We start from the raw sequence: 22332 nt of genomic DNA, 5'->3' as shown, positions 1-22332 counted from the left end.
TTGACATGAAACCCACTTGGTTTCTGGAGAATCTATTTTTGTTTGTGTGTAAAACTGAGTTTTTCTTCAGATTTTTTTCATGTGAGAAAAACATTCTTCTGATTTTTTTTCTTCACTCACATGATTATGAAAAAAACCCTTTTCCACCACGTCTTAGGAAGATTATCTTACATGTGTGACATCAAGTGAAAAAAATGTTTCTCCTGAAAAATATTTTTCTTCAGATTTTTTTTGTTAAAAAATTTTCTTCTGAAATGTTTTTTTCTTCACTCACATGAAAATTATCTCCTGAAAAAAAAAGAAAAAAAAATGGTTTTCCGCCACAAAAAATGTTTCTTTCTAATAATCGTTTCAAGTTTCTTATTTTTTTTCTAATGACATTTTTTTTCCATGTTTGAAACAAAGTGAGAAAAATATTTTTGGGGGATGCGTGAAAACGTGAAAAAAAAGGAGAGAAGAATTTTTTTTTTCTTGAGAAATTTTTCATGCACTAAAGTGAGTGGGGAAAAAATGGAAAAAAATATTTTTGTCACATGGAAAAAACAAATTGCACTCGAAAAAAAATCTGGTGATTTTTCTTTTTCATGTGCGAAACTGAGTTTAAAAAAATTTGGCAAAAGATTTTTTTTTTTTGGCTCACTTTTCAAAATTTTTTTTTTTTAAAAATTGTGATACTCATTTTGACCAAAACACTTTCAAAAAATGTTTGAAAAAAATTCAGGAGGAAAAAAATATTTAGTTTTGACAGGAGAAAGGAAGAAAACAAACTATCTAGAACATGGGGTAGTGCTGCACTTCAGCCTCTTGTGGTCAAAATGAGGACTGCAGAAACAAACTGCAAACTTTTTTTTTTCATGTCACGTCGAAAAAAAAAATTCTCTTGAAAATATTTTTTTTGCCTACTCGTTTTCTTTCTCCTGAAAATGTTTTAATAGAAAGAAAAAGCTCTATTTAGAGCTGCACTTCAGTCTCTCGTGGTCAAAATGAGGATTACAAAAAAAAAGAAAAAAAAAAAAAACACTTCCTGCCAAAATGTCTTTTTTCACTTCACACTTTAAAGTTTCACAAATAATTTTTTTTAAAACTTCTCAATTTTTTTTTCCGCTGTTTCAATATGGAAAAAAAATTCTCTTGAAAAAAAAAGTTTTCACTCAGTTTTTACACATGCAAGAAAATTTACTTTTTGTCTCAGATGAAAAAAAAAAATCACTTCACTTCCTTACTAAAGCCAGGCAGACCCTGTACAGATGTTCACCTGTAAAATTGTCACTACTGACTCATTTTAGATTTGAGCCAAATTTCTGACAAATCATACGACGTGTTTTTCATTGATAATTAACAGCTGGAACAATCAATGAGAAAAATAAAACTCCCCTGGAAGAAAACATTAATGTTTTTAGTCTTATTTAGAAACGTGAGGCAGCTGCACTTCAGCCTCTTGTGGTCAAAATGAGGATTACAAAAACAAACAAACAAAAATTTTCTCCGGCCAAAACATTTTGTCACTCGATTTCTAAGTTTCACACTGAGTTTTAAAAAAATTCTCTACTTTTTTTTTTTTTTTTTTTTAGAAAACTTGGTTTCACTCATGAAACAAAATACATTTGTTTCTCCTGATTTCTTTTTTTTCACTCGATTTCACAGATGGAAAAAAAAAATCTCTACCCAAAACTTTTTTTTTCTGCCTGGTTTCACACATGAAATAAAAAAAAAATCACTGTTTCTTAAATGGGGAACAAAATAAGGGCTATACGCTCTCTTTCTTTTTCATCTATCTTTTAAAACATGTTCGGTTGAACTCGACCGCTAACATCACGTCTGTCTCCAGGAAGTGTAATAAAAAGCAGAACTAAATCTCCAATCTGCTTCAACATTTTCTGTAAAAACAACATTTAGAATAACTTCACAATACAGCACAGCTGTACAGTTAAATGTACAATCATGTAGCAGAAAACACCTTTTATAGCCATTCAGTACAGAATCAAGCCAGCCCCATACTACATGTAAATCCATTAGCGACAGAATTATTACACAGTGAGTGATCGTTGCAGGCAGTGGGACAGGGAAGCTGACTAAGCAACAGTCAAGCTAATGAAGAGTTTGTGCTGAAGTGCTGATGGGGGACACATAACCACGTTGGACAGATATACACCGAGCGTGAAGAGATATCTGAAAGTCTAATGGTCGAAGGTCCTGGGGGAAATATCCGAAGAGAAACAGCTCACACCAATAAGATCCGCTCGGCTCGAGGGACTCTTCACATATGTTGACTTTAGCCTGACAATGTGTAGTGTTCATTTATTACACAGAGCTTCCTGTGTGCTCAGGGCGGCTTTCTCATTACATTTGTCCTTCCTTTCTGTAAAGTGATGGTCTATTGTAACTGACAGACCTGAGACAGTAATACCCCTGAGCTACAGCATGTACTGTTCAGGTTTAAAGGGACAGTTCGCCCCAAAATCAAAAATACACATTTCTTTCTCTTGTCTGTAGTGCTGCTTATCCTTCAAGCTTGTTTCTGTGAGAGTGGCGGAGGTGTCGGCTGCGGAGACGTCTTCTCATGAATATAATGGAACTAGATGACGCTCGACTTTTGGTGTTTGAAGCAACAAGAAAATACTTTTGAGAGAAACTCTCCAGCGACGTCTCTTTACAGAAATCATGAGCCGGTTACTGAAGTTAATCCACAGACCTCGTTGTGAGCAGTTTCATGTAGGAACTACTTTTTCTCTACAGTCAGAAGGAAGCGTGCATCCAATCATGGATAAGTGGTTCGCGCTCATGACAGAGCGAGACGTAAACATTAATGGTATCCTCCTCTGTAAAGTTCGCTAGCTTAGTTAGCTTCATTAGCTAGCCTCTTGTCCATGAGTAGATGCATGCTTCGTCGTCATCCTACTCACCAATCCTCCCGATTTTTCTGTGAAACCAGTTTTCATTGTTTCCTCCCAGGGTCACAATTCTCCTATATTTCTCCCAATTTATGAACATTTTAAAAACTTTTCTCCTCTGGCACCATACAGTGTGTAATCTGCTGTCCTGTTGCACCTCGTCCTCTTCAGTGAGAGACACGCAGACAAATGGAGAGGGGAGAGAATACTTAAACAAACTTATCAGTCACCCCGGAGAGAAGACTTCATGTTTCTGATGTAAAGTTTTAAGGGAAAGGGGCTGTAAAATCTGCCACATCGATTTTTCTGTCCCACCGCGTCAATCCCCACTGAGAGGGCAGCGGTGTGCTCAGACTCTCTAAAGGGCAGGGGCAAAAAACAAAGTTATTTTGCTATTTTCATTCTTTAAATGTCACCATAATGAAGGAAGCACAGTCTTTGAATCCTGAAGTTTTTTGGGGGGTAGGAAACTTGTAAATCCTCTCTATTTTTCAGGTCTCAAGGTTGGCAAGTAGCAAACCAGATTCGTTTGGCGGGTGTAGTTTGGTAGAAAGAAAATAGTCGCTACATGAAACTGCTCACAACAAAGTCTGTGGACTATCTTGAGTAACCAGGTCAGGATTTCTGGAAAATGACATCATTGTTGAGTTTTTTTAAATGTATTTTTTTGGTTCTTTGAGTCCCATGTAGTTCTGTTATATTGGAGAGAAGACAGACGTCTCTACGGTGGGCTTGCCTGGGTAGTCGGTGTTCCTGGTGTTAAGTGGCCGTCGGGCATACACCGATTACATCACTTGCCCGCCGGCCTGACCGGATGATGAGTGTTACAATTTCAAACTGTCTCCTGCAGCTCTTCATCTAACAGCTCCTTCTTGTTCCATTACTCCCACAGACTGAATAAAACTACTCCTAAACTGCTGTTACACTGTTTTGGATAAACACTAGCGGTCCTAAACTCACTGGACACATTGAATTTCCTGTGACTACTTCAAACTGAAAGTGTGTGTTTCACCAGTTAAGTGCTTTTAATGTGAAGCTGCAGCAGTAGGACATGTTTGTTTTGCATTAGCAGTACATTAACACAGCGCTCTACAAGCACGACACCGGTGCTGACACAAACTTATTAGTCAGCGAGCAAACTGACACCGCAGCAACCCGACTCTACAGCCGATACCTCTGAAATTGGGCCACTCACACCAATACACAGCACTACAGGTAAGAGGAAAAACATGTATCTTTGATTTTGCGGTGACCTGTCCCTTTAAGTACATGTATATGTAAACTACAAAGAGCTTTTTGATGGTTTACTATGAGAAAACAGGGCTTCGGAGGGTCGGACTAGACATTAGATGGACGGATGTGCTGCAGTTTGATGAGATGTCCTCACAGATGTAGACGTGTGTGTACAAGTAAGACATTGGTCCTCATTTAACAGGCGCTTTCCTACCTGTTAATATACTGTGAGTCCAGTGGAAAAGCACCAGAACTACAGGTCCAAACAGTAGCACTCAAATTAGGGCTGGGCAGTATATCGATATTTAGACTATTTCTTAGATTTTGTTGTTTTTTCCTGGTTTTAACGGCTGGATTACAGTAAAATAATGTCATTTTAAGAGCATTATGTCGACTTCTGTAAGTGTAGAAATGTACTTTTAGACTGTTTTTATGATTTCTATGTCAATAAAACTACCTAATCCTACATAATTTGTGTAAACCTGCATTTTTATTCCCGCAGATGTTGATAAAGGTGATCAATCGGAGCATTTATCGTGTATTCTCAACATTATTGAATTCCTTTAAGTACCAGACGTGAATATCATCATCTCACTGACTCCAGAGTGAGTAATACGTTTTTTTTTATTTTGGGTCACACGGTCGGTACGCTCGCTTGATAAATGAGGGCCAACGTCTGCAGCCACACAAGCTGCGAAGCATTGAGGCGACGTCATGTTTGAGGATGACTCGTCGCTTCCTGTCACATTGAGATAAAAAGCTCGAACGCAGACCAGGACGTCACATGACCACAGAGTGAGCAGATAAGACAGAGAAGTGGGAAGCATTTTGCCACTGGTCACGACAGTCACTCAACATGGCGAAGAAGCTAGCACGGGGAGATGATGGGTTCACTTACAGTCTCTGTGCAGGGAGCTAGTGGGGGGGGGGGGGGAGGCTCTGGTACGAAAAACACCAACTACATCTTATCAGCTTCCCCATCGCTGCCGTACCCAGTGAAACCCTCGCTAAACTCAGCTACGTTGGGGACGCTGGGTCTCGGGCTCTTGCTTTGGTTTTGGCTAGGCTCGGGGCTATGGCGGGGGCTGCTTGTGTGGCAGGGGTAGCAGTGGTGTTGGGGATGGTGGTAATGGGGGTGTTGGGATTGGGGCTGGGCCTCCACCTTCATTCTCTTGGCCTCGTTGCGTGACTTGTAGCAGAATTCAATGAGGGCCACCAGCATGGCCAGGCCCAGGCCCCCGACGAGGATGTAGAAGACCCCCGCCACGTTGCTCAGACTGAGGGCCTGGGACGACTTGTCCTGTAGCCGGCGGGGAGAGGGACAAAAACACAAGTCAGCGCTGGTTTTTCGCAGAAGGATACAAACACTCAACATTTATACAAGAATAAGACAGTTTGGAAAAGTCTCACATCAACTTCACGTCACACACAAACACACACGACACTCATTTATCTCTGCTCTGCCTCTGTCCTCTCAGCCTGATGCTGCACAGCTGGATGGAGCTGTGCTCGCTAAAATGCTCTCCTGCTAACAGCCTGATAGAGAACTCAGTAATCTCCCTGCATTAAAGGGACAGTTCAACCAAATAAAAAAAAAGCATATTTTCTGAAAACTTCACCCACAAACTTTTCACTCCAGAAACATCGTGATTCCCTCTTGATTTGGATAATCCACAGAGCACACTGGACCTGTTTCACCTCTAGGTCCCTTTAGACTGTGTGACAACAACTATTGCCGATTTTATTTTGCATTTATAGGTGGGTTTACGGCACATTTTCAATTTGCGCACACAAAAAAAAAAACACAGTGGAAACAAGAAAATAATCTTTAAAAAAAATATGTCTCAAAACCATTTTTTTTTCTTTTCTTTTAATAAAAAGAAAATAAATAAAATGTATTTTCGAAGTGTCTTTCCATGTCACTTGTCAAGTTTTACTCACTTAGAAAAAACTTAAAGATAAATCATAACCCCTCTGAAAGGCGATGGTGGCCTAAAGGTTAGAGACAAGAGTTTGAGAGGTTGACTGTTCAAATCCCTAAACTGGCAGGTCTCATTGACTTCTACCTGAAAAACTAAAGTAAAAAAAAAAAAATCTTAACACATCTGAACTAAGGTGTATTTGTGTAGATTTGAATGTCATAGTTTAAAAAACACCTCTAAAAGTTTGTCCCATCAGATTTGCAGAATCCGTATTTAACGTTGTTTTTTGCTGACCAGACAAAAATCTATCTGGATACACCAAAAAAGGATAATGTCTGTCTGAACATAGCCATTGTGACCTGTGGCAGGTCTTTAGTCGCGTGAACGTGTCTCACAGCGCCATCTGGTAAAGTTTAACTCATGAGAAACTAAAAACTCACACAGCTAAAGGGCCCTTACACCACTTTACACTGCAGAAACAGTCCCTTTCAAAATAGCATCATCTCTGGATTACCTAAAACAACAAGGACATCGTTCCTGGAAAGAGATGTTGCTGCTGATACTTGTGTGTTAAAGTTATCTGCATGGCTACAACGAGAAGAAAATGAGGATGAACTAGCCCTTTAATGTCCCTCCGTGCTTCGACAGGCTGACATTGACCTTCTCACCCGCTTTTATGCAAATGTATGCAGCTGATCAATCTGAGCTCCTTCCTCACTCACCTACGTCCTTAAGGGACGTTCAACTTAACACCTCGACACATAAAGACTGCCTGCCATGCATAGTCTCATCTGCAGGTGACAGTGTGTGTGTGTGTGTGTGTGTGTGTGTGTGTGTGTGTGTGTCCTGCACTTAAGGATCGGATTAAGATGTGGAGGGTGCACGCTGCATTAATTATATGTGGCTCTCCGTGCTCTAGTGAACACACACCGTGGGACTACAGCTGAGGCTTACAGTACATCTAGTGTGACATACAGTAACGTCTGAACATGCCCTGGGACCATCTGACGTGACGACCAATGTGAGCGTGATCCTTCGTCTGCAGTAGCAACACATAGCTTAGCTGCTGTAAAACTGTTAGCACTGCACCATGCCTTGTTTCTGTCATGCTGTATCCCTCAGGCTACGCCTTAAGTCTCTACCTGCGTGTCTGTCACTCGCTGTTTTCTCAGAGTATTATGTGTGTGCGTCATATCAAGCCAGCCTGCTGTAATAACAGAACAGTACTGCCAGCGTTATACAAGTGTGCATAGAGACAAAGAGAGGAGGGGAGGCTCCCGGGCTGCTGGAGACTGACCTTACTTCCCGAGTCCTTGGGTCCACACTCCCCTTTATCGTACCACCATTTGTTTTTCAGTTTGTCTAAGACTCCTGCTTCACTCAGTTTCAATACGGCAAGGTTTACAGGCGTTCTTCAAATCACGGGGGGACGAGGGAAGGGTGGGGTGGGGAAAATAACATAAATAACATCATAGGACATGTTATTTTATGTTATTCAATCAGAAGAAGCCCAACAAGAGCAGCTCAGTACTCTTCACAAAGTGACGAAGCCGGGAAGGGGCCCCACTTAAGCTACATGTCTCTTTGCTCGTTGGTCAAGATAGCTGTTCGGGTCGGGTTTATTTGGAGGTGTTAAGGGGACGGGGCGGAGCTAACAGACATATAAACGTGGGGCCCCGGCTGCATCGCTTTTCTGGAACGGGCGCATACTGCCGGGACCTTTCTTATAACAAGCACGGAGGCTAGTACTGTCAACCCAAAACTATTGGCTCAGAAAATGCTTACGAATACACTTAAAAAACCTGTTTGGAACAAGATGCTATAATGCTAAGAGCAGAGAACTTTTAAATGGTTTAACCTGTCGAATCTATAAGCAGCACAGCGAATATTTTTGCTTCGACAGTACTCGCTCTCCTCTCCAGATTAAAGGTTTCCTCGATCGACCCGGCAGATGCTCCTGTTACCAACAAAACACATTTCTCTTTTACCCGCATCAAGGTCACATGGGCATAGCGACATAGCGGCTAACCTTCTCGCCACCGCCTCCGCTGCCACACTCTCCTTTGTCGTACCACCACTTGTTTTTCAATTTGTCCAACAGGCCTTGCTCATTGAGTTTTAACACAGCCAGGTTAACTGCACTTCTTGAAAACGATAAAACATATTTGGTGAGAGGGGGTGAGTATGCTGTCCAAATTTGGGAGGGAAAAGGAAGAGGGGGGGAGGGAGAGGGGAAGGGAGGAGTAGCAGTAAGAGAGGGACAAGGGTGGAAAAGTGCATTAATGCGTTTACATCCCAGGACCCGAACACACACCGAACACAAATCCCTCTGCTGCGATGTGTTGTTGAAAATAATGTAGTCAAATAATATTACCTAATGATATATTATCTTACACTACTGTCTGGAATAGAGGAATAATACTTATTTTTTAATTAAAAATCGGATTTTAGTTATCGTTGTCTGCATCTAAAATGAGGACAATTATGCAAAAATGATGTGTTGATGTATGTAGCCATCACGTGCATTTTGAAAACGAAAAAAGCTCAAAACATTAAATAATCAGCTAAAGACAGGCTTCAACCAATTCATGGAGTTTAGAGTTAGCATTAGCTAATGCTAGCTAGATACAGCTGATAAAATCTGGTGTTAGTCATCATTTAGGCCAAGAAAAAGCAGTCGTCTGCAAGAAATGAAGACGGAGTTGTCAACGAACTCAGAGTTTTAGCGGTAGCGTATGCTAAGTAGCTGTAGCTAATGAAGTCTGCTAGCAACCATCCACAATTACCCGCTAGAAATGAACAGAGTTTTCTACCGTCTCACAGAGTTTTAGCATTAGCCAAAACTAGCTAACTACAGCTTTTTCTTTTCAATTCTTTTTTTTGTTTTTTAGCTAGCTACAGCTATAGCTATCGTTTCAGCCAACAAAATCCAGTAGTTTGCTAAAAATAAAGTTAGCATCTTTTTAGCCAACGCAGAGTTTTAGAGTTAGCGTATGCTAGGTAGCTACAGCTGATGAAATCTACAAGCAACAGTCGTTCTTTCAGTGGACAGTTATTGTCGGCTATAAAGGATAAACTAGCTATCTACACCTTTTCTTTTTCTTTTTAATATTTTAGCAACAGCTATAGTTTTACCTCTTCAGGCCTTGAAAAAGTATTCAAATTAATCAGCTAGAGTAGGGAATATCAGTAAGGAGGTCGCATATAAACATTGCTTCACTTCCTGAATTTATTTTGTGACATTTTGATTTAATTCTACACAAACATGCATGCAGATATTTTTCACATTATGATTTTTCTACCCTAACATGAATTAAAACCTGTAAAAGACCACTTTAAGACTTTAAGTAATTAATTTTTGGTTGTTTTGCATTATAATCGTCTGATTTAAAACATTAAACACTGGCAGAATATGTTGGCAACCAGCATCGTCAGTCCCAAAATATGGTCTTTGAGAAGCAGACACCTCTAAATAACCTGTTTTACACATGTATACAGTGTAATGTATGTCAGCCAATTCACCGCTTCACAGGATTTCTGAGCATTAAGCTCTTCTGGAAAATCCTGATTGACTTGCATATGAAAAGCTGTTGAAAATAAGTGTGCGTTTTAATTTCATGGCTTCTATCGAAGGCTGCGGTAGTGATGTGCGACGATAGTGTAGACTGAGAGAGATTTGTCTCAGCGTGCATTTTGATCCTTTTAATTCATTAGCATCATTATGAAAAATAAAAAAACAGTCAGAAATGGAGATGGATCAGAAACACAAAGCAACACAGCAAATATCTCACTTCTCGCTGACGATGACGTTTGTTTCGAGGAGCCATGTGAAATAACAGCCGTGAACAACAACGTTGCCTGCTCTTCATGTTGCTGGTGTGTTTCCTCGCTGATATCCGGACAAGTGACTGACAGAAGATGATAATCCCCAAAATAACAAGATGGAGGCCTGGAAGGGGGGGGGGGGACTACCGTGATCTGTCAGGGACTCTTCCTGGTCAAAGCAGTGGCTGAAAACTGGCACCAGCCAAACAAACCAGTAGCTGCTCTTAGACTTGAGGCTTCACGGGCAGAGGAATTTACAGAAAACGACTAACAGGGTTCGACTTACTGGCTGTGAGGAGTTGGCTGCTACCTTGTTGGTAAAGAAAAAAAAAAGGCTTAATGTTTGGCTACTGTTTTTAATGCACTCTTTAATTAATTATGTAGCTCGTTTACATGGACCCTTATATTCTACAAATAATCAGAACAGCGAGAGCAGCGAGAGCAGCGGAGCTAAAATGCATCATGTAACCACCTCAGTCGGAGGTGGATCTGAATTCATTTTCAATCAGATCGAGTGCGGTGGTGTAAACCTTTGAACATCTGTTCAGTAGGAAAATATTAGCCCCTGATAACCGGGTAAATGTGTAATCCAAGTTTGGCTCATGTTGGGGTAACATCACGTGACGTTCCTTCACATGGCGGTGGAAAAAGGGAAGTGGTCTGTAGCCGACACATCTAGTCTATCTTGAAAATTGTATTAAAAAGTGGCGAACGAAAAAATGTTATATTTTTGGCAGATGAGACTCTATTCAACAGGCAGAAGCACTTTGCGTATGTCCAAAAAGCTTTATTCTGATTAAATGCTTCATGTAACGAGATTAATTGGAATAATCAGAATTATTTAAATTGAGTGAAGGAATATTGTCCATGCAAACACAGCTGAGGACAGAAATGCTCCAATTTTCCAATATTATCTAGATACAGCAGAGTGGCTCAGAGCTTTTATATAAAAAAAGTGCTCTTGCTGGTATTTTTCAACATGTGTGTCTTGTACAACAATGTTCTTGTACCTCCAAATAAAATAAATGAAAGTGTGAACAATCATGGAGCTGTTCTCCACAAACACACACACCCATACACACCTGTGAAGTTTGCCTCTAGTATATTTATCCATTCCCGTCAGTGAGACCTTGCCGGCAGGCTTTGATCGATGAGCGCGCGTATTGAGAGTGCAACTCCCCACAGTAATGACACTGTATTCTGTGGCAGGTCTGTAAATTCCACTATGTGCAGGAGGCAGTGACAGAGTCTGGCAGAGTTACCCAGGGCTGGGCGTTCACATGGCTCCCGAAACACTAGTTCAGTCACTTAGTTGCAAAAGAAAGAAGCAGTCAACCGTGAAGAGAAAGAAGCTGAAGTAGCATTAGCGAAAATATCTCCTCTAATTACACCTGTGTATAAAAATGCAGATTATCTCAGATGGCAAATTTCTAAATGAGACATTTTCAGATGAGTTTACTCGAGCCTGTGGGCATGCCATTCCAACATGTCTGCCAAAACAGCAAGCACAAGCACCAAAGACTTTACCTGGCGTGGAGATCTGTAGAGAAAAAAGAGGAAATGACCACCCCTGCGTCATCACGATGACCCGCACATGCATGCAACAAACACAGATGTCAAAGAAAGCCACTACTACTGCCCTGAAACAAAGACAGAAAACGCCCCACCCGCCCACACCAAGCAGAGACAGATAGTGAAAGAAAAGGCGGCACACCAGGGAAGGTGGAATACCATAACAACACGTAGAACATATTGTTACACTATTCCACCCACCTTAACTGTGAACCCTTGGGTGTAGCTACTCCGTAGCCTTTGGAGTCCAAGTTGCCTCCCACTTTCATTGTGTCGCACGGCTTCCGCTGCTCCGTGTACTCGTTCATGGTGGACTCCAACAGGAAGGCGTATTTCCCTTTGGACTTGCGGACTCGCGCCACGCCCTCGGCCGTGGTCTTGGTGAAGACGGTGGGCTCGGCCGACTTCATGTATCCCCACATCTTCTCGTAGACGGCGATTTTTGACCGCTGTGGGGTTTGGAGGAGGGTTGGAGGTTCAAAGGTAGATGTGATGTGAGAGATGGAGAAGCATAGCCACATACAGCAACAGGTGGAGGAGACATGGAGCATCAGTTCAAAGATATTCAGTTTAAGAAGAAATGTAATAAAACCTGAAATATGTTTCCTTACAGAACATGTTTTGTTTGTTTACACTCCTGCAACACTGTGTCTGCTCGTGGCAACTAAATCACAATGTCCCCGATTATAAATGCAATATTTTTAATAGATTTACATTGTTTACATATGTCATAAATGTGCTCTAAAATAAATTACATTATAAGCTAAATCATTGTATTTGCTTAAATTTCTGTTATATATAGTATTGTATTATTACTGTATACTGTGTGTATATGACATTCTGCCCACATATAATATATTACATTACGTACTTTACTGTATATAGCTATGTTCATAGTACTATTATCAGTGTAGTAAAAAGTACCCCAAAGTCATACTTGAGTAAAAGTAAAGATATCGTGTTTTCTATTTTAATAAAGTGAAACTCACACATACAAATAGTAATTGAGTATCTGATATTAAATGTAAAAGTAAATTATATTTACATGGATGCAGATGCTGTATACTATGCTCTGATGCAGCATGTAATCTGCAAAGTTACTGGTAAATAAAGTTATTAAATAAATATAGTGGAGTTTAAAGTTCAACATTTCACAATTGTATTTATGTACAGTACTAGAGTAAATGTACTTAGTTACATTCCACCACTGTTATCATTCGTACCTATAGTTCACATGTCACAGTTGCAGTACTCCACACAAAACACTTATAACGTCTAATGTATTGTAATATTTGTATATAATAATATGTACAGCTCTTTTAATGTTGTCTGTCTAATTTAATTTAATTTGATACTTGATATTTTATTTAAAAAGTAGTATAACTGTTTTCTAAGCCGGTCTCTATGTTCAGTTCCCCTCTGGGATCAATAAAGTTTAATCTTTTTTACATCCCACCCGATCAAAAAAAAAAAAAAACGTCATCAGCAAACATCACTGAGGGCAGCGTGCCTGTTTCCTCCAGAAAGTATTTTACAAAACGATAAGTGTAATTTCCAGGACGCAGGGTTGCCTTGGAGACCTGCTAATCTCCCTTATGTTCCTGCAAAGAGTGTGAGAGTGCTGCATGGGCTCCCCTACCTGAGAGGAGACCATTAACCTCAGAAACACCAACTCACCCTGAAGAACTCTTTGGTGGAGCCGGAGTCCAGAGTGCCGTAGGCGATGTCCGTCTGCTTGGCCAGATCCTCGGCGCTCTCAATGGGGGACACCATCCTCTCAACGGTGAGGAAGGCAGCCAGGTTGGCCGTGTAGGACGAGATGATGATGAGAGTGAAGAACCACCACACTCCTCCCACGATCCGACCGGACAACGATCTTGGAGAGCGCAAAAAAGGAGGGAGGTGGAAGAATATTTGCAGGGACAGTTTGGAGGGATTAGGGACGTACAGAGGATGGATAAGATAAAAAAATAAGAGGGACGGAGGGAGAGCCGGGAAAATGATTATTGGAGGAGGAGGTAAAAATAAGGGCGAGGAGGAGAGGAGGACAGAAAGACAGAAAACAGTCGGTCAGTGCTTGAAAATACAGCGAGAGACAATCAGAGTGAATGAAATATGACTGTGAGCATGAAGAGACTATCTGCCACCACAAGGTGGAGCTCCGACAACACTCAACCCAGCCACAGCTGTATTTACCCCTCATTAGTGCAGATTGCCTCATAAAAAAACTCCCCCATGCTTGTGTTGACCAGCTCTGATAAAGACCAGGTTGGCTACTCCTGTCACCCATTTCTCCCCCGCCCTCTCCCCCCTCCACCCTTTCTTCTTTTTGTTTATTGGTGGGATGAAAAAGAGCTGCAGGTCCCCTGGCCGGCGTGTAGCGGCGGCGGCACTGTTCTTTTCTTGTTTGTTCGCTCAGGGGAGACGGATAGCCTGCTGCTCGGGAGCAGCACAAGGTCGTGAGGAGAATCTTAAAGCATAAATGCTGCATTGAGGAGAACAAACAAGATCTCCCCTCGGTGCAAATCAAACAGCGGAGGATACAAAACCCTCAGGCCTCCCTGTCAGATGGAGGGAGAGAGGGAGAGATGGGGGGGATATGAGAGGCATCTTGCAACAGTCAGTGTTTTCTTGGCTGGTATTTCTACTGTGTCTTATTGCAATCTGGCTTTATTCCACTGTCCCCAATATACACTAATCTCCAGGCATGTGTGACGTTTACAAAAAAGGGTGGTTGCATCCTTTTTCTCGGTGATCCAACACCTGAAAGAACCTTGGTTACCTGAATCTTTTGGAGAGACATTTAGGACACTTTATTTTAACAAATAGGAGGGTTCTGGCGCTCTAACCGCAGAATGAGCGAGGAAACCTCTGTTTTCTCGGTCTGTACCGATGAAAGTGCCTGTAGCAGTGAGGAGTGCTGCAGTCGAGCATGTGCATGGAAGCTTTGCCCATGAAATAGACTTACTTGACGTATTAGCTCTGGATTTGAATACAAATGACTTCCCTCTCTTCTTCTCCCCACACTCCATTTTCCTCCTCCTTGAGACGATTGCGGCTTTTTGAGCACAGAGAATTTAACTGTAAAATAATGACTTAAGAGGCGGAGGGTGTGCGCGATAAGATGAGTCCTATCCTCTCTCTATTTCCTTTTTTTTTTCCCCACCTGCCAAAATCCCTTCCTTTCTCTCTATCAGACCGTCTCCATCTTTTTCTCTTTCTTGCTCTTTTCTATGCCAGCAGCAGTGGATTGTGGGAGTGTAATAATGGGACCAGAGGAGGAGTGTCTCTCTGCCATCCCTCCAACCCTCTGTGCTGTGTGTTTGCTGGCTGATACCGCTGACTTTGATCCACAGTGACACACTGCTGTGTCTTGATGGGCCTGCAGTAAACAGAGGGGATGGGGGAGAAGCTTAACGCTGCGAGTTTGGGTAATTTTCAGGCCACGTCAGTGTTTTCACTCGTCTCTGCACAATGACGATGGGATTCTACGTCATATATGTTATGATAATAAAGGTTATAATAAATATGATTCATTTTTGGAAGGGGTCGGGGGTCTGTGTGTGACATTCACACCCGCTTCACACCATAATTGGCTTGCTTTGCCAAGCTTAGAAACGAGCAAGGGGTTGAACTTTTCTCTCAAACACTCTTTTTTTTATTCATTCGCTTTTTCTGTGAACAACCAAGCGAAACACTGTGAATGTCTTCCAAGAGAGACCGTCTGAAAATGTGCCCCGTTATCCTCATATCTAAATGAAAAGTGCAGGTCCTGTTCAAAATGTGCCTGGTCGGAACGGGCCGGTTGCTTCGCCTGCAGTATTGCTACTTGCAGACCACTGATCCAAACTCCAACTCTGAACTTCATCAAGTTCTCAGCAATACAGTCAGACAGAGATTCCCTCCGTTTTTAGCTGGATATCACATCGCCCACCTCATTCAAAATAATAATTTTTCATTTCAAAAGACATGTTTCTGAGCGTGACCCTCTTTTCTCTACATGGATACACGTATCGAGGATAAAGTACCAGCTGGTTAAAGCGCAGTGGCAACTTCATGACCAACATTTTCGGACAGCACCCTGAATCTTCCAGGGTTCCCTGGGGAAAAATTAGCCTTGAGACATATTGAGCTTCCTCATAAATGAAATAACAACTGAAATAATAGAGTCCGAACGTTTAGTAACTTCTACGACTCTCTGATGTATCATCTGACGTTTCCCCGAGAGTTACAGGAACAGGCAACTAAACAAAGCGCACCAATACCTTCAGCAAAATCACAGATTTTCTGGGTTTATATTGTGCTTTAGTGGTTTTACCAAAGAAATGTACAATCACTGACTTCTGCTGAGGGTCTGGGGTAGAGTAGAGTTGTGTTGCAGTGTATGTGTAAGAAGCAGCCTTTGGGCAACTAAACTGTCAGAAAACTAAAAAAAAAAAAAAAACTTCAAAAAGTGAGATTAAGAGAAATATGTGCAAGCTAAGGAGATTAAGAGCTGATTTTTTTTAGCTGTGAGGGATGTTGAATCATTTGCATTTCTAGTAATACATGTGTCTCTCCAAGTGTGGTCATTTCAAGTGTTTTTGTGCAATACGAAGCTCAGCAGAAACGGTTTCACTGTAGCTGCATGTTGTAAGCGTTGGGGAGAACTTGACTGTAATGATGTACGAGCTCAGTTTTCCCACGAGTGGAGGAAACAAGAAAACCCAGACGGGGGGAAGTATTAGAAGAAATAAAGTGGAAACAAAATAGAAATTGGCTCCAGTGTTGGGGGAATGGGATTCTTCGAGCAGTCCAGGAAGCCTTGGGGTAGAAAGAAGACTAAACGTAGAGAGAAAAAAAAGAATAATTTCTGCAATTATACAGCAATTAGTCAGCACTTTTCCCCGACTGTTTGACGCACTTAAGTTAAATTAATTTTTACTTATTAAAAAGGAGAGGAGAGATCTAAAGAGGCTGGCATGGCCTACTTGTTGGCTTGGTGGTATTTCTGCTCTCATCTGCAACGATTAATGTAATTAATCTGCACATTATCAGCCACACTGACATCTCAGCTAAATATGTGGTTTATCAATTTAATCTATTAATCTAACTCACAAACCAAACAGAAACCCATAATGTGTGGCCCAGTGTTGATCAATCCCACAGAACTAACCGTTTCGTTGAAATTGTGAGTCAGCAAATTTGTTTATTTTAAAAAATACGTCGAAAAATCTAACTCTGACTATCCCTAACCCTAAAGTAGACTTTTCTAAAATATTTTGTCACAGCGATGGTTTGGTCTGTGGTGTGTTTTCAGCAGCATCGACTCTACTGAATGATAATAGGAAGGAGTATTACAGGCAGCAGTGTATCTCTATGATCCTCTTGCGCTTCTGCTACCACACGATGCTACTTGTTGAGTATATAGGCTTCAATAGAGTATACAGGAATCCAGGGAAGTACAGGAAGTAGACAAGTCCCCATTACTGCTGTGGCATGTCCCTAAAATATCCGAGTGTTTGAAATCAAGCGGTTCTGAGAAGAGAACAATTTTCTACTTGTAGATTTACTTTATATTTAACATTACTTGACAACTATGTCTAGACATCAGGAAGGACCTGTGCAGTTCTCAGCTGCGTTAACAGAAGAGGCAAACTTCACAAAAGCCTTTACTTCATGGACGTGTCCCTGTCTGACACCATACCAATAAGATAACTGATAATTTCACATTTATGTTAATTTCCTACAGTATTTTGCACACCTGAGGGTGAGAAAGGCTGAGATGTAGTAAGCAAAGATGAATGACTACACTGCGTGGCTCTACCAAGGTGCAGGAGGTTGACGTCATGAGCACAACAGCAGACCTGCTGCATCTCTTCTTCGTCTTCTTCACTGTGATTATTTGCAAACCAACCTCAAAGGTGCATACCGACACCGACTGTATGAAGAAGAAGATGTTGCACTTGTTCAGTCAGTGAAAGCATTTTGGCTTCGTATTCTTGGCTCTGTTTATCGACTGTACTTTCTCTGATACCAATAAATAGCTGGTAATATGAATTTCCCAAAATCGGATAATCAATCATTTATCGGCTCAATATATATTGTGCATTCTTACTTTATATAGATTTGTTGGGTGTGCAAAGGACAAAGATGTCCTCCACTTGAAATGTGGTGGATGTTCAAGTGTTTTGTATCTATTTCTCCATCATCTATCCCGGCAATTGTTGTAACCAATGTCTAATATGTACAATATGAATAACGTTTAGATTGCCATCCATATAAGGCACCTTTACCAGTAACTGGGGGCCACTATCTGATGTTGTCAATCCATCCACATACAGACAGTGAGTCTTTTTGACTTGCCAAATCTGTTGCTGGATTCTTCTACAAAATTGAGTATTTAAAGTATACAGTTCAGAGAATATAATGGATCCGAGATGAAGCTGACACATCTGCTATCAACATCAATGTGTCAGGCAACATATTGAGCTAAACAACCCCTTTGCTTCTACACTCTCTCTGCTACTAGAGGATAAAGAGGAGGGATGGCAGGTTAACACGTAATATACATTTTGGCCGTTTTGTTAAAAAAGTCTGCTTTTAAAATTGATTTTTTGAATCTCATTCCCGACTCGTCAAAAAAATACTGACGCCTCGGGATTGTAGGTCGGGCCGGTCGTCATCTCAAAGCGTCAGTGTTTGACAAGTTGAGAATGAGACCCAGAAATCAACTTTCTTACAAAATGGAGCTTTAACATGGAGGCCGGCATCCCACCTCAAATTGCCTGCTGCTTTCATACACCAAACGTGACTGACTGAATGACGGGGAGACATCCAGAATACTTCCACTAAAAATGCTGTATCGGGTGTAAATATTTTACTCGGTGTATGCGTCATAAAGCTTCAAAGAACAGCCGGAACAAGCAGCATATAGAATAAACAATATAAATATATATGTGATGGTGTAGTAGTGAGGAAGATTGTTTATTAAGGTAAAACAATGTTGAGTAGGTTAAGTGTAAGTTAAAAGTTAAAAAAGAAACATTCAGGAAAAGTATTAAAATACAATTATGGTTCATGTTAATATCAGTTACCAAGCTGCAAAAAAGTATGTCATAATGTGACGTGAGGTAGCAAACTTTAATGCCCCACTTCTCTCTCTTCCCTCCTTTGATGTGAGAAGTAAAAAGCTGCTGTCAGAGATGATTTGGTGCAGAGTGTGTGGAGGTTTTCTAAGGATTTAAGGAATATTTGTGGGACAGATTGAGTGAAATGGGGACATTCAGCGACATGAAGAGGAAGAGGAAGAGATAAAGTGAAGAGGGAGAGCTCCGACCTTGAGCAGAGCCTAAATAAATGAGGAGGTGATGGTGTGCTCCCAGGGTGACACCTGGGGGCGAGACAGCACTATTTGACTTATTCATAGCAGACAAACCGTCAATCTCTGCTTCTACTTCAGTTTTCTGTCCTCTGTCTCTCCGCCTCAGCTGCAGCACTGATGTAAAATTTTAAAATCACTGTATTACTGTAAATACTTAAATAGAAGCCTGGTTTCAAATAAAAAAAGAGCGCGCAGATAAAGGTTGGTTACAAATCTAACGTTGGGATGGAACAAATATAAAAAGACTATATATAAAAATTGATACTCTACAACTCATTTCAACTCTGCACATATTTTAGTTTTTGAGATTTAGTTTAATCTGCAGGAAATACAGTATTCCCCGAGTGCCTACATTGGTATTTTTGCTTATTGTGATATTGTTTCTTGGACTATCTTCAGATGCTAAATATGTTCACAACTACAAAAAAACAACAACTACAAAATGCACTTTGTTCAAAACTACTATTTCAGGGGAAGCAGGGGAAGGGGAGTCTAACAGGGACTAAAATGGAGCATTCTGATAGACGGTGAATAAAGGTGCTACAGAAATGGACAGCATGAGGAGAATCGTGTTTTTTGAACATTAAAAAGAAATGGTTTTGTTTTGTTTGTTTATTTCCACTTCATGGTTTGTCAGGTTATGTCTAGTCTGTCTCTGTTCTGTGTTTATGCACTGATAAAAAAAAAAGCTGCACTGTATTAAGGTGTCAAAAGGAAAAGAAGGTTGAACCAAGGCTACACAAATAAGACTTTCAATAACAGCTTGAGGTGTTTGAAGAAAGCTACCTTCTTTGCCACCACGATGTCGAAGCAGGAAACACTAAACCGTCTCTTGACTTTGAAGCGAAAGACCACTGTCGTACATTCTGATGCAATCAGAGCCTCTAGCAATGCACATAATTTGAGAGAATAGTGCACCAAATCAAGCGAGTGTGACGAAGGACGAGCCCTGCTGACATAAGCAGTAAGCGATGCAGCAGAACAGCAGTGTGTCAGCTGGATAACAAAGCTAATTGGCATTGAATTAATAGAATAATGGGAGTCTTGCAGATAGACCACTTGAAAGTCATTTCTCCTTTTCAAACGTGGCTTTTGTTGGCCTAAATCCACAACTCAAATTAAAAGTTACGCTTCATCTGTCGGCATCAGGAAATTTGCCATCAGTATGCACGCACTCCGAGTTAATCAGGACTAATCAAGCCAATCGCTGCATTCTCATTAGCTCGCCAGAGATGTGGCAACTGTGACTCAGCAGAGGAGACAAAGATAATCCATCTGCCGCAATGAGATGGAAGTGACTGACAACACCTGGAACAGCCATGACCAATTACAGCGACGTGAAGTGGCAGACGGTGAATGTTTGTATTGATATTTTCTGACTTGAAGTGACATCCCGCAGTCTCGGGAGAAAATAACTTAAATTATATTCATCTGGGATTTGTAGTCAATTAAAAAGACTATCATGTCACCATTTCATTTAAGCTCCCCTCTTCTCCTGTTTCCACGGAGACATTACCATTGGAGACCAGGATATTAATCACTGAATTAATTATTATGGGCTGCCTTGAGGGAGCAGAACGGGGTATTAACCCTTATTAACAGAGAGAAAGAGAGAGAGGAGAGGAAGACGTTCTGTGCTATGTCAACCTCTGCTTTTTTCTTTTGCAGCTGTGTCATGAAATGAGTAAAAGAAATACTATATGAGGAAAGGTAGAATAATATACGAGGACAGAAACACGTGGAGGGAACACAACTAGAAACAGACTGAAGATTAAACTAGAAAAAGCTAAAATGAGGGAGATTAGGAGGCTGGGTGGACATACAAATTAAGTGCAACAAGAAGTTCTCATAGTAAAGTAAAAGTATTGTCACTTTACTTTTATATCACCAGATTATTATTTCTGATGTATCAATCTGTGGCGGCTGGTCAAAAAAGGTCACTAATTGGTGAATACATTACACCAAATGGCATTTCGGTCGGATTATCTTAACTCTTACCTGCTATTTGTTTGACAAGTAACCTTTAGCTGTATGCCATCCTCCTTCACTACACCTACAACAGAACCAGCTGAAGTCCAATTAAAATTCACTTGATGCCAGCTAATATAAATGTTGTTAGTGTGTAAACAAAGTCAAACTCGGTTAGTCAAGCTCGATGCTTTGAACACAAGGAAAGGCTTGTGTTTCCCAAAGTGTTTCCAGTGGTAAGGTGATTTCTAAGATGCAAAACCAAATTTTGCTTCTTCTTTATTTCTTTTAAATCTTTATTTTTAAAGATGCCCAGTGGCTAGTCTTTTCCTTCCCCTCTGACTTTGTTAGCTGATGGCTAATAGGTTGTACTGGTGGTATTGTATTCTTTTTTTTTCCATTTTGTTTTCCAAATTCAATTGTTTTATTAACTGCTTGTTTACTTGTATTTCAAATCTTGTGCTGCAACTGGATTATCTTCAATTTAAAAGGCTCAAAGCCAGCTGTGTTCATGGTCTAACTTTGCTAGCTGGTTTGGAGTTGGAGCTAAGAGTCACTCATACAAACAGACTTGTTTTCTGAGTAGCACGAACGAGTGATTTAAGAGTATTTGTTAAATTAATCTCATTAATCTCGGCTGATGACACGTAGCCTTTTTACAGTGATTGCAGCAATTCTGAAATCTCACGCACCTGCTGTTCAACAGGTGGCATTCATCAGGTTCAAACAAGAAATTTACAACAATTTTTGTGCAGTTAAGAATGTTTTTGGTGAATCTGACTTGAATCATCGCTACATGCGAGCAAGTATGTATTAACACACTGGTATTTGATTGGTACTTGGTATTGGCTAACATTCAGGTATTGGAATCAATATTGGGAACGAAGAAATGTGTCGGAAAATTCATGCAAGACTGTCAAGACAAACAATCTACTGGGTGAAACCTAAACCTACCAAAACCTACACATATAAGTCGATCCATCACTGGATGAACATGTAGCCTCTAAAACTTTCAGAGACTGAGTCACCACCGTCCAGCCAGCTCGTGACTGTAACACATGAGCAAGCACCGCGGCCCTCGCCCCGAATTCGTCCCATTCACCTCTGGCCTCGTCACTCCCTCCACGGCGTCTAATCTCCCCTGTGTGAGGGGATTTGCATGTTGCCCTGTCAGGCTAAACTGGAGTGGAAGCGCTCCTGAGCTCCGGGGCTCGGTGCTGATGGATTGGGAGAGGCCCATGGGATTAGCGGTGACAGGTGGAATGCAGCGGGGACCACAGCCAGAGACAGAGAGGGGTTGAAATGTAGACTTTTCATTCTGACGCCGACATTGTTGTGCGGCTCTTAAGTCCTTATCTGCAGTACACAGGCATAGATGTGGCGAGCAGGGGGTGGTGGTTATGGTGGTGGGTGGGGGGTGGGGGGTGGGGGGTGGGTGGTCTGCACACATGTGAACAAAGCGAGTGTACTCCTTAAATGAGTGGCCTTAATCACAGTCACAGGCCCGCTATAGTGTCCTCTATAGGTTGCTTACGTGAGGCCAGGCTATAATTTCCAA

General features: G+C 41.1%; 1 protein-coding gene across 2 annotated transcripts in view; it reads right to left on the bottom strand.

Moving 5' to 3' along the window:
* The window catches only part of gria4b (glutamate receptor, ionotropic, AMPA 4b), a 138770-nt gene that overhangs the window by 2826 nt on the left and 113612 nt on the right, over positions 1-22332 (bottom strand). The window contains exons 12-15 of one of the 2 annotated variants that reach the window (XM_073479216.1): positions 13121-13319; positions 11645-11892; positions 8076-8190; positions 5287-5424 (exon numbers count right to left, since the gene is read on the bottom strand). In XM_073479216.1, coding sequence (XP_073335317.1) covers positions 5287-5424; positions 8076-8190; positions 11645-11892; positions 13121-13319 — 700 coding nt within the window. Of the gene's footprint in view, positions 1-5286; positions 5425-7343; positions 7459-8075; positions 8191-11644; positions 11893-13120; positions 13320-22332 lie in introns of both variants that reach the window. The other variant, XM_073479217.1, reaches the window with a different exon arrangement.

Source organism: Pagrus major, chromosome 13, assembly GCF_040436345.1.
Source record: "Pagrus major chromosome 13, Pma_NU_1.0".
NCBI classification, from domain to species: Eukaryota; Metazoa; Chordata; class Actinopteri; order Spariformes; family Sparidae; genus Pagrus; species Pagrus major.
This window is presented reverse-complemented; position numbering and strand designations above follow the sequence as displayed.